This window comes from Caenorhabditis remanei, chromosome IV (assembly GCF_010183535.1).
Source record: "Caenorhabditis remanei strain PX506 chromosome IV, whole genome shotgun sequence".
Lineage (NCBI taxonomy): Eukaryota > Metazoa > Nematoda > Chromadorea > Rhabditida > Rhabditidae > Caenorhabditis > Caenorhabditis remanei.
The window spans coordinates 14,412,455-14,424,872 of NC_071331.1; the positions used below are offsets into that span (position 1 = coordinate 14,412,455).

Sequence of the window (12,418 nt, forward strand, 5' to 3'; positions counted from 1 at the left end):
AATAATATCAAAAAGCAGCAGCCGACATCTCACGACTTCCGCGCGCCACTATGTTTAACGTGGTGTCACTTCGATGCCCACCAAGCCGCCATAAGGGCGCCGTTTAGTTGCCAAACGCCACTTAGATGCCGGATACTCCCCGACTGGACCTTATTTGCCGTTTCGATCCCATTTCGGTGCCACACCGGCTAACTGCCATTTACCTCGGCTAACTGCCATTTTTCACGGCTAACTGCCGTTTCCAGCGGCTAACTCCCGAAACTCGTGGCTAACTCCCAGATAGGTGCCACCCACGCGCCAAAAATTACGTGAGTATGAAGTTCAGATTAAATACAAAAAACATGAATCTGCATGAGTGTTTGTGGACAATTGATATCTCAGTTAAATGTTTGATTCTTGCAATTCGAAGATGTATATCTTGAAGTTATTATGTGGCAACACTTCTGATGTCTTTTCCCTCCAATACAAGTTATTAATTTCAGCTGGGATTCATGGATCTCTACGTCGTCACTGTGGTGTTCCTCACGTCATCCTGTTGATTGTTGCCATTTTTCTACTAACTATGGCACAAATCTTTGGAACAATTTGGTTACTTTCTGATCGCGACCCGAACAGTTTCAATCTCTTCATAGCTATCGCTTTCTTCTGTGGATTTGTTATGATTGCAGTCTACCCAATCGGACTTATTATCATGTAAGCTGTGATGTTTTTGAACGATTTTTTGATTGAAACTGTTCCTAGGTATTCATGGACAAATGTGCCTAGACGGAGAGTAAATGCGGCAGCTCGTAATGCTCACAAATTGAGATTCGAAGGATTAATGCAGAAGCTACAAACAGAGGTTTGAAATAGTCTTGTTTTATTTTACATTTTCTGAATTTTAGGTGGATCTCCTTGCTGATATGATTCGTTCCCTTGATGCTTTCACTCGAAGTCACACTCGTCTTGTTGTAGTTGTTGATGGATTGGATAATTGTGAACAGGAACGAATGGTTCAAACACTAGATGCACTGGAACTTCTCTTCTCTGCTCGTAAGCACCGTCCATTCATCACAATCATTGCTGTTGATCCACATGTTATTGTCTCTGCAATCAACCATAATATGCATTCGGCACTATCTGGAACTGAACTTACTGGACATGATTACTTAAAGAATATCATCAGTATGCCATTCTATCTGCACAATTCAGCTCTTCGACAGCTGCAATCAAAGCTCCGTGAAAAGAGAGAATCAATGGCAGAATGGAAAGAACGATTCAAGCGGCAAGATACGTTCTATGGATCACATCTTTCTTTGAGAGAAGCTGATGGACGGACGAGTAGAAAGGTTTCTTTTTTCGGCGATTCGTTCACTAGCAAACAACTTGTTTTCAGAAGTCAACAGTTCCGAATATGAATTCAACTAGTGCCGTTGGACGAAACTTGAACGATGGAATTCTCGGCGAAGATTACTTTTCAAATATGAATCCACGTGCAATGAGGAGAATCGTCAACGCATTGACACTTACTGGTCGTCTTATGAGAGCATTCGAAATAGATTTCTCATGGATGTCCCTAGGTCACTGGGTTTCACTCCTTGAGCAATGGCCATCTAGAATGTGTTGGTTGATTGACAGAGCTCTTGAAGTGCACAACAACCAGCTCCTCCTATCCGAAGTATACCATCAACTCAAAGATCACATTCCCGCTCAGGATGACTTGATGCAGTTGGACAGAAATCTCGAAAACTTCGAAGGATTTTTAGATTCAAAGGGAATTCCACTAGCAGAGAGATTGACGGTTGGACATGTTAAGAAATTTGTTCCATGTACGAGCAGTTTGGATCCTTATTTGCGGAAGTTGATCAGAGAGAGGAGTAAAGGATTGGTGGATATTGAGGCACAAGTTGGAAGCGCTGGAATGGCTATCCCACCAAATGCACGGCTTCTGTTCAGCGTAAGTAGAGAATGAATTTTTGGATTCTATAATTTTTAATTTTACAGGACGAATTGACATGGATGTCCATCGAAACACCACTCGTCGAAATGAAACTGGATGCTATTGCAAATCTCGTACGGAAATTGGATGTTCCATCAAATCGATTGGATACCATTCTCGAGAGATTCTATAAATTGAATCTGTGTGGTCTTGTTCTTGCCACTTGTCCACTTCCAGAGCTTAAGGAAAGTATGACTCTGCCTCTTGGAGATTGGACTTTGGTTCGTTTATTGATTGAAACTCTCAAAGTTTTTGGATCTTCTCCGCCCGGTTTGCGAGTAGACAAGCGGAAAGCACTGACTCTCAGAGAAGAAGATGAGGAGGAAGAAATTGAAGAAGCTGCCGAAGCTGCATTAAATTCTGAAAGAGAACGAGCTCCATTGCTAGGATCAGTGAGAGCAGAGCAGAGAAGAAGATCAACAATTGTACAAAATGCAACAGAACTAAGCATTGATCATAAATGTTTGATGGAGAAGTTGTCAGGAATGGATTTGAGTAAGTTTTGAACATTCGAAGAAGATTTCATTAGGCTTTTTCTAGCTGAAACTGAAGGCGACGTCAATGAAATGCACTTCTCTCACTTCTCTTCTTCCACTGATGGTCCATCTCCTATGGCTGATGGATTTCTTCCTGCATCTGTTTCAGCCGCTCCTTCTGTCAGGTTGGTGAGATACTTTCTGGGAAAATGTTTGTCATTGGATAGAATTGACCAAATCGACAAAATGCAGTTATGAAGTCAGACAGTTTACAAATTGCAGATCTCCTTGGTTCTACTAGGCCCCTTATTTGTTAGTACTTCACATATTTGGTTAGTATTTTAGTTGACTCTTCCTTAGTTTATAGTTGAGTGACGTGGCAGTTCGTGTAGTTTTTTCTTGCACATTCTCTCCGCATGGTTTGATCTCGTAACACAGTAATTCATTGCCACGTCAGCACATCATATGATCTATGTATGCAACACAGACACAAAGGTAGAACTACCTAAAAGCAAGGGACTAGAATATCCAAAAATTAATATTCAATCGTACTCTAATCAATAATAATCGCATGGTTTCAATTTCAGATTCGATGACAATATAAATGATTTGGAACGAGAAGCATCTGATGCTGATAGTACTCAGTCCCGTTATGACTCCAAGGAGAATCTTCTGGAGGAAGAACGAAGCCATTCTCCGCCTGCTCATGTAGATTTGATGCGATTTGATAGTGGAAATACCAGGTAATCACACAATTCAAAATCAAAGTTTGCTCAAATAACGAATGGCTTATTTTATAAATGTATTCCCTCTTTTAGTTTGATTTTAGTTCAAGAAATAATCTCAAATAATCTTTTCAGCAGCGATTTCGTACGGTCAAGTTACCGTACTTCATCGAAATATCGTAGAATGAGCCGGTAATTTCATGCTTTTCTTGAGCAATTGTTTCAAATTTTAACATCACAGAGACTTGTGTGGTTTTTATGCACTTTGGTTAATTGCAATACAAAAATTGCAGAAAATTATATTTTTAAAGTTTTGCTGTGAAGTGTGTTTCTCTGCCTTTTCATGCAACGATTCGCATGTATTTCTAATCAGAAATTACGTTTCAGAGGTGACTTAATGCGTGGAATGCATCAAAACGATACGATTCGTAGCAGTTTGGATCAAGGTACTGGAGCGGCACCGAGTTCCTCCAGTTTGATGGCATCAGATGAAGATTTGGTAATTTGAATTTCCTACATTCCAAGAGGTTCATATTCAATTTACAGAACCAACAAACTGTACAAAGACGTGGTGGCGATGATTTTGAGCGTATTCAATTAGAGCAACTGTTCAATCGACAATCTGATGCCTAAATGTTTTATAGTAATAACTTATCAACACATTTTCTTTCTATCATTCTGATTTCTGTGATAATCAAACCCTATATTAAGGGTTTTACAAAAATGTTTATTGTTTTATTTTTCCCTCTCACCTCCAAACCGTTTCACTTTCCCCAGTTTCCCAACGAGTTTTCATTCCCCTTTTCAGTTGTTTTTTTCAGCTTTATCATTTTCTGTTAACTTTTTTGGATATTTCCCTTTGACTCTATCCGTGCCTTGTATTCCTAATTCACTTCTAAGTCAACAAAACAAAATAGAAAAACATGACCCTGCTAATAGGATTTTCCGGTTTCATTTTCAAGCAATAAAAGTGTATAGCCTTAAAAAGTCTCGTAATAGTAGATAAAATGAGGGTAAATTATGCAATACGTACTCGGTGAAATCATATGAAATCCGGTCTGAGGACACCCTCATTATGATGTCAACTGAGAGAGAAAGTTTTGGATAAAAGAGAAATGAACGCATTTCGTTTTCAGTAGCTTCTCAGGATTCATTTTACTTCTTTTTCAGGTTTCCATTCTGATTCGAACCACTGGAAAAATGCGAAAATTCAAATTATTTTTACGATTCGATGAAAAATAATCCAAAAACTTCTGTCAGCTTTCACTTTTTCGTTTATTTTTCTGTCGAAACTTTGCAACTTTTCCGCGTGGAAACTAGATTCTGAAGTGGGCGGAGCTTATGGTGTTGTTATGCAAATTCAAATCTATCGGCCGATTCATTCTGATGCTTTACTTCACTCCAAAAGACCACGTCTTTTGGGTTTTTGGGAATATAAACGAGTTGAATATTGGTATCATTTCCATAAAACGGGATTTTAAGGAGCCTCGGAAATATTTCAAATAAGAAAACTCTATTTTTCGAAATTAATTCAAAATTCGTGATGGTTTACTAGAATTCTTGTTTTACAGGATATCATTATCTGGTTTTCTATGTGTTTTCAGATTTTTCTGAATCAATATTTCCGATGTTAAATCATTTCTGAAATTCCATTTTCTCAAATAATACTTTGATTCATCTTGCTACCGTAATCTGTCAAATGTTCCATCTAATACTAAGTGCTCTTCTTCATCTTCTATTCAACTCTTCATTAATTTATCGACGGCCATCTGTTCAATCCTTCCCTTTCATTCAATTTGCACCAATTCCCATTTACATTCTAGATTTGGATTCACTATGAAAACACCAACAATTCTCTTGATTTTCACGATTTTTGGTAAGTATTGAGTTAAGCAATTTTTAACTGAAAAATGTATTTTTCTTCAGTTTTATCAGTGTTCTGTGAAGAATCATCTGAGAATGTTCATATAAGTGGATCGTTTCGAATTGCCGGAGAAGGCGAAGAGATTCCAAAAAGTGCAGGAATCGAACAAGAGCGTGAGCATCATATCCAAGAAGTTATTCAAATCAATTCAATTATTTCAGATCCATTCTTTCAACTGGAAGGAATGAAGATCGCAAGAGCTTATTTGGATAGACAATATGCAAAGGAACGAGCACAAAGAGAACAACAATTTGGAGTTTAACTTTATTTGTTTTCATTTTAGTTAGTTAATTCTCAAATGCCTTTCCACCAATTCTTTTCAATAAAACTTTTTTCAAGAAAGGGTTAATATCAACAACAAAAAAAGATTAAAGATCTCAATTAATTAGATTTGAATTCAGTACAAATCAGCGATCTTTCACAACGGCAACCCCTTTTCCATTAACATCCAGAACAATAAAGCTAGGACTTCTTTTGAAAGAAGTTGAAAAGAACATGTAGGGATCATCGTAGAACTGAATACTCCAATAGCCGCCAAGGTACTTTTGAACTGTCTGAAAGTGGATGTAGAATATAATTGAAATAAATTCTTTAGTTACCTCTTGTATTTTGTTCAGAGAGTCCGTATCGAAACGATCTGTAAAATTGTCTTCGATAACTGCTTCAATAAATAATATTTTTTCTTCCGTCATGCCAAAACTCATCGTTACTTCCATCAAGTGTTTCGGATATTTACGACTGCTGAAAATGAAACGATTATCACATCTACAGTAACCTGATGTACCTAGAAACTCACATATGATCGCCTTCTTTCAATACTTTCGGATTGAATTTCTTTGTATATCGTTCGACTGCATTCGAAGCACAAGAAAATAAAGAAATATTCAGAAAAATCAGAAATAATTTCAACTTCAGAGACATGGTGTTCACCTGACAACTGACCGAAGTCAAGTGCCTTACCTGACTCTTTTATAATAATTTCTGGCCACTCGAAACAGGAAACTAGTTTTCTATTGTCTAATTTTCAAACTTCTTTATGATTTTGTTCCTTTTTGCCTTGTTTTTTTTCTTTTTTGTCCTTTTATGATGGCGATTTTTGGTCACACTTGAAAAAATTACAGGAAATGAACTGCGCCCTACTACACTGTCTGCGTCTCAATACCTTGTACAGTCTCTCGTCAAATGACCACCGCGAGCTTCAAACTTTCAGCATTTTTTGGTAAATTTCTCGTTTTCAAGCTTTTCGATTGTAAATTCGATTAACTATTAATTCTTATATTTCGCTTACAGATTGTACATAATTATCGGCGTCGTTTCGCCGCTCAACGGGTATTTCAATGCTGAAAAAATGTAAGTTTTTGATAAATTTTATCCCGAAACCATAAAATTCTCCAGTTTTCAAAAATCCTCCAAAACAGAGGGACATCACAAAATGTAGGTAAATGAACGAATCGGCAATGGTCCGAAACGTCTTCATCGCTATTGTCATTTTAGGGTCTTCATCGGAAATGTGATTGGACGGATCGTCAGTATTTTCATCGTTTTTGTGTGAAAATCTCCTAGTATTTTTCGAAATCAAAAGATTTTTCGTTTTTGACGCGAGTTTCGTTGGAGCCATTAAACTCATGCTTTCCCGTTACTGAAGTGATAAAGGCTATAAAGATATCACATCAAAATCGACTGATTTGCCGTAAAAAAGTGAGAAAACCCAATTCCATCGTCGTCCAATTTGCTCCCATCATCATCGCAAAACTTAAGAGCGCACCTGCTTCTGCACATTTGCTTATTTATTGCCACCTCTCCCAGTCAAACGAGCTCTTCACACCACCAGCCTTTTTCTTTCTTCCGTTCGGTCATTTCATTCCTTCAAATCCATACGGAACTGCGCATCTGAAGTATTATATTTCCTGGTCAAATCTTCCATAAAAACTAAAACATCAGGTTAATAAATTCCCAGTGAGTTCAGTAGTTCTTCGAAAATACAGTAGATGTTCCCAATTTTTTGAACCCAACTTCCTCATTTAGCTCTAAAAACTCTGGGAATCCAAATGAATTTCTTATCATAAAAAATCACACCGATGCGGTGAGCTTCAAATCTCTTGGCGGCATTTCAAATTGTTCCTCATAAATCAAACCGCTTCAACTACAATGAGTTGTTTTTAAAGTGTCAGAGCAGGCAGTCCAGCATTCCAAGCCTCTACGCTCTTCGTTTCTATTAGATTATTTTGAAATGAATGTTATATGTGGCTCTTGACCGTCCAACTGACCATTTCTGTTTTCGTGGATCGTAAAACTTTCTCGCATTTTGTCCGTTTTCGTCTTCGGGTCTACGCATGTTGATACACTTTTATATCATTGTTATGCGTCTTTCAAACTGGAGTTTTATTCCAAAAAACATTCTAAAATCTTCTAAAATGAATTCCTGAGGCTTTTACATCATTCAACTCGACTAATAAAATCAGTTTCACATAATTGGAACATAACTTTACTGGTCGACTGTTATTTTTAACAAATCAAAAACATTTAAATATCCAGAGTTACAGATGAAACTTTTGACTTTCCCACGTATTTCACGAAGGTCGATCACTTCCTCCCAACTATTATTTGTTCTTTTCTTCCACTTTTCCGACCTTCTCAATTGCGCGCTTCTTTTTTCCGCTACCATCTTCCCTGTTTCTATTGTTTCCAACTTCTAGCGTGAGCTCTAGCTTGTTCTTACTGTGTCTGTTTGTTTCCACTTTCTTTCACTGAAGCTCTTCATTCTGATTCATGGAAATATCGTATCGGAAAACTGGAACAAGAACCTTGAAGTGTCAAAGTTTATAGGATTCAATTTCATAGATTCTTCATTTTCAGTCTCCCATATACAAATGTGTCGTTTTCATGTCTGACAGTCAAAGAGTAAACAGTGATTACTCATACGAGTTGTTTTTATTGAAACTTCAAATCCTTTTTCAGAAAATATTATATAATAGTTTCATCCACAAAAGTTTGATGACAAGCTTGTTTGCACAAAGGTATTATAGGACCCTCATTTGCATATAGATTCCGTAACTTGTATGTAGTCACCCGTGACGATATTCTCATCTGAAGTTATCGACATCTTCGTCGAGAAACAACAAAAATCCAAAGCAAATTTGTACATATTGGACTACTGTAGCTAGATTTCGAAAAATGCCAGAGCATCATTTTAATTTTAAACAGTCTTAAAATATTCCTGAGTTATCAAGTTTGTTGTTTCTCGAAAAAAAGATCACTGCGCATCCTCTTTTTTCTCTTTATTTGCTCTTCTCGAACCGCCCATCTCTGGTTGACTCATGCCACTGAAAACTTCCGAAAAGTGGAAACAGGAGAAGCCACTGATTTTCCCAGGGTCAAAGCGCAGCTTTTCTTTTTTTTATTAACTGTTTGGTTTCGCAATAATTACTCTTCCGATCAACTATTAGCTATCCTCGCCTCTCATTTCTTTCTCTAACAGTAAGCTAGACTGTACGATTTTCACCATCACTCTTACCTCCGTTTTATTGCCTTTTGCTCACTGGTCTGGAGTGCTCTCTCCGTCTAATCTTAGTGATATTAATAACAAAAAAAAAGAAGTGCGGTAACTAGAAAGTTTATATGAATCATCATATACGAGGAGGTGTCACTCTTCTATACTGATCTAGAAGACATAATTGTGCCTCAAATTTTCTAAACCTGTCTCTTTCTTCCAGCTACCTAATTTCATCCCATAAAATCATTCTTTCAGAATAACGGATCGTCTTCACTTCGGTATTCTTCCCACACCTTATGCATCAATTTTTCCTGTTTCATGAGGTAACATTCGTATCGAATACTTTTTTAAAAATTTTAAAAATTTTTCAGATATCACCGCTTACAACTTATCAAAATGAGAAATCTTCTACTCTTTTGCATTCTACTCCTGTTCATGCCTCATTTCACAGGTAATTTTTTTAAAGATACGTTTAAAACGACTTCAGAGTCACTAAAAACTAATCCAGATACATCATTTCGAACACCTTCTCAAACATATCGAATGGGTCGAATAACGATATTTTACACGATGACCACATGTGTTTTCTACATTTCTTTTTTGTGTTAACCACTGTCATATGGAACAAAAAACATTCTTGCCACCACTAACTTCTCCTCAAACGACTCTGAGAAAAGCGAGGGATTGAATGTCTCAGCCAGAATCCACATTCTAAATTTCTCACTATAACTTATTAGTTCCCGATCGGAAATTGTCGAATTGTTAAAAGTGACCCTACACAGTAGGTGGTCGTAAATATTCAAGTACCCGAATATCGCCAAAATACATGCACCACTCATAAACACCCTCTTCTTCACACCACATATATCGGTATTACTTTCACTTTGAACCCTTCTACTACAATTTTACAACCGATATTCGACTATGTATATACCGGTTATATCTTATTTAACTTCAAAAGATTCGATACAGGGTTTGTGATAAACAGTGACTGGAAAATACAGATACCAACATTAGCAAAAATTAGAAATTTTTACTTACAGACAACCAGTCGGCACGATTTGGGTTCAAGGTAGTTGACAAATAGATCTAAATTTATTTCACCTATAACGTAGAACACTTCGAAATATCGAAAATTTCAATTCTATAACTCTAGTTGTACTTTTAACCCTAGTTATCTCGTCCTACCCGAAACACCTGCATTCAATGTTTTTATTCTTTTTTCTGACCCTGACCACTGTTCGTACAGGTGTTCTACACTTTTCTCCCGCAAGAAAGTACCAAAAAACTTTTCGAAGCTTTTCGTAAGATTCGAATTATTCATTCTACAAATATTGAAATTATGAGTATTCACTCTATCCCAGAAAGGCTCCTCATTGCATTCGGTTCGTTTGATTAATATGACTGCTGGTTGAAAATTTAGATAATCTAACTGTATAGCTTTTCATCACTCTAAAAAAGTTTCAGAATCATGCCTCCCTTCGTGGTTTCGACAAGAACGTAGTGCTCCCGAAAAGTTTCAGTCCTCGGAAAATGCTGAAACAAGCGGCTCTCCTCCAACTGACAGCTCACGGAATGATTTAGAAACGAATGAAATAGGAGATGCTCCATCAACTACTTCTGACGTTGAAACAACCACTGAAGTAACTTCTGTGACATCCAATCAGAAAGAATTAGAAGAAGAAAAGAAATTACAAGAAGTTGTCAAAGAATTGAGTTAGTTTCGACTGTTTGAACTCCTTTATAACTTCAAATGATTACAGCGGATAAAGAAGCAGAGTATGAGGATGAATATGAAGAAGAACAAGAGGAAGAAGACGCAGAAGAAGCATTAAAATACAACGAAGACGCTACTCGAGATGCCACATCAACACTCAAACCATCAGTTCGAAAAGAGATTGAAAAGTTGAAAGAAGCAAAATGCAAAGATTACTGTCATCACAACGCGACGTGCCACGTGGAAGTGATATTCCGTGATGATCGAATTTCAGCAGTGGTTCCTTCTTGCCAGTAAGAGAGTCACTCTTTATAAAACTGCTATGTTACAATTTCAGTTGTCCACACGGTTGGGAAGGTACTCGCTGTGATCGTCACTACGTACAGGCGTTTTACGCCCCGATCAACGGCAGATATAATGTACGTTTGAGCACGATGAGCAGCACGGCGCAACTCTTCGTTCAAGTAATTACACTCTCTAATCTTCAAATATCAAATAATCAAACTAGCATGACACTCCCCAGTAAATTCTAACTAATCCGTTCCCTATTAAACGCATGTTTCATTTTGTTTTTTTCGGTTTGTTTGCGGTGTTGGTGCTTTAATCGGAATCATACAATTTTTGTGAAATTTTTCTAGGGACCAGTGAAAAAACCAAAAGTTTTCATTGTTCATCCTTCCAATCACACTGTTACTTCCACGCCTTCCAGGGATGATTCTGACATTTCGTCTGTTTTCAGTGGGCTTTATGATAGAATTCTGGTAAGAAGCAGAAGATAGTGTCTATAAAAAATGAGTAGATCTTTATGATCTAGTAGATAACTTGAAATTCGAGTTACTGATAGATATCACAAACGTTCGCTGACCCACTTTCCAGCAGTCTTCAACATCAGCTATTCCTGCATTCGCATTTCTTATCGTCATGCTCATTATGTTCATCGCAATTGTTATCTACGCTTACAGAAGGTATTTTGATCTTATTATCGATGGTTTCACCGTTCAATATATGTATTTACAGAATGTCAAAGCGTACAGATGATATGACGTATACAATGAGTCATATGTGTCCACCTGACGCTTTCAATGTCTTGAAAACTCCAAATGGGCAGCATATTCCTGTGCACCAAATGACATCTTGCCCTCATTCTGCCGGACAATCTACAGTAATCCCTTCAACTCCACATCCATCGTCAGCTCCTGGATCAAGAGTACCAATGAGACAACAAGCGGTGCGGAATGTCGATCAAGCCAGAAACAACTTTTTCAGTATTCTTCGAAGTCAGGGTACTATTCCGTCCAGGTATCAAATTAACAAGAAGTACGAAGTACGTGAATGTTTTTAGGAGCATAAATGACGACGATACGCCGAAGCACTATAAGTCAGTGCCGCGTGTCGAAGTTTCAGCAATCAATTATTCCGGGCATATTGACTTTTCCACCATATCTTTTCAATCGGTAAGAACCCCCTTCTTGATTGTTCTGATTTGTCTCAATTTCAACTTTTCAGACAGATTCAGAAGTTTCAAAAGCATCTAAAACGTGCCCACCGCCTACACACTGTGTGATTAATATTGAACAAGAATCCGTGGAAATGGTATGTGTATCATTGCAGGATCATTTTGATATAACAACATCTTAACTTTCAGAATTTCCGATCACCATCCCGAAGTTCGGGAGAACCAGGATCTCCCGCAACTTGCGAACCGATGATCCCTCATATGCATCTATAATGTTTTCCTTTTTTCCCCATTGAAACCTCGTCTTATCTTCTTCTTTGTGCTATAATTGTGATCTATCCATTCTCTGGTCTCTACATGTTTCGCTTTCTCCGTTTCCATATCGTTCTTGACATATTATGTTTTATAGATTGTTTTTTATTGCACCCATCTCTCTAATCCTATATTGTTCCCTCCTGCTCATTTCCTGTGACAATGTGTATAATTTTGCCAGTTAGACCCTTCTTTTCCACGGGTTTCCTCAATCATTTGTTTTATACTGCACACAAAATTCGTTGCTTTCTGCCCATCGATCCCTATGTATACTACTAGTCGTTTTCTGCTCAGGTTTGTCTTCGTTGAAAAAACTAAACAGTTTAAATTGCGCATT

The 12,418-nt window shown here is 37.5% G+C and overlaps 3 protein-coding genes across 3 annotated transcripts; 2 read left to right on the forward strand and 1 right to left on the reverse strand.

Annotated features, from left to right (window-relative positions):
- Nucleotides 1-5,015: 5,015 nt before the first annotated feature.
- On the forward strand, nt 5,016-5,365 carry GCK72_014042 (uncharacterized protein; the record flags this gene model as incomplete). The annotated part of the gene is made up of 3 exons (XM_003107923.2): nt 5,016-5,055; nt 5,106-5,216; nt 5,265-5,365. The coding sequence occupies 3 exons, from the start codon at nt 5,016-5,018 to the stop codon at nt 5,363-5,365; spliced, it is 252 nt and encodes an 83-aa protein (XP_003107971.2).
- Nucleotides 5,366-5,510: 145 nt separating this feature from the next.
- Nucleotides 5,511-6,024, reverse strand: GCK72_014043 (uncharacterized protein; the record flags this gene model as incomplete). Its single annotated transcript, XM_053730116.1, has 3 exons — nt 5,511-5,657; nt 5,703-5,844; nt 5,900-6,024. The coding sequence occupies 3 exons, from the start codon at nt 6,022-6,024 to the stop codon at nt 5,511-5,513; spliced, it is 414 nt and encodes a 137-aa protein (XP_053584888.1).
- A 3,914-nt stretch (nt 6,025-9,938) lies between these two features.
- On the forward strand, nt 9,939-12,042 carry GCK72_014044 (uncharacterized protein; the record flags this gene model as incomplete). The annotated part of the gene is made up of 9 exons (XM_053730117.1): nt 9,939-9,981; nt 10,064-10,312; nt 10,360-10,606; nt 10,651-10,732; nt 11,190-11,278; nt 11,331-11,612; nt 11,656-11,767; nt 11,820-11,906; nt 11,959-12,042. The coding sequence occupies 9 exons, from the start codon at nt 9,939-9,941 to the stop codon at nt 12,040-12,042; spliced, it is 1,275 nt and encodes a 424-aa protein (XP_053584889.1).
- Nucleotides 12,043-12,418: the final 376 nt, after the last annotated feature.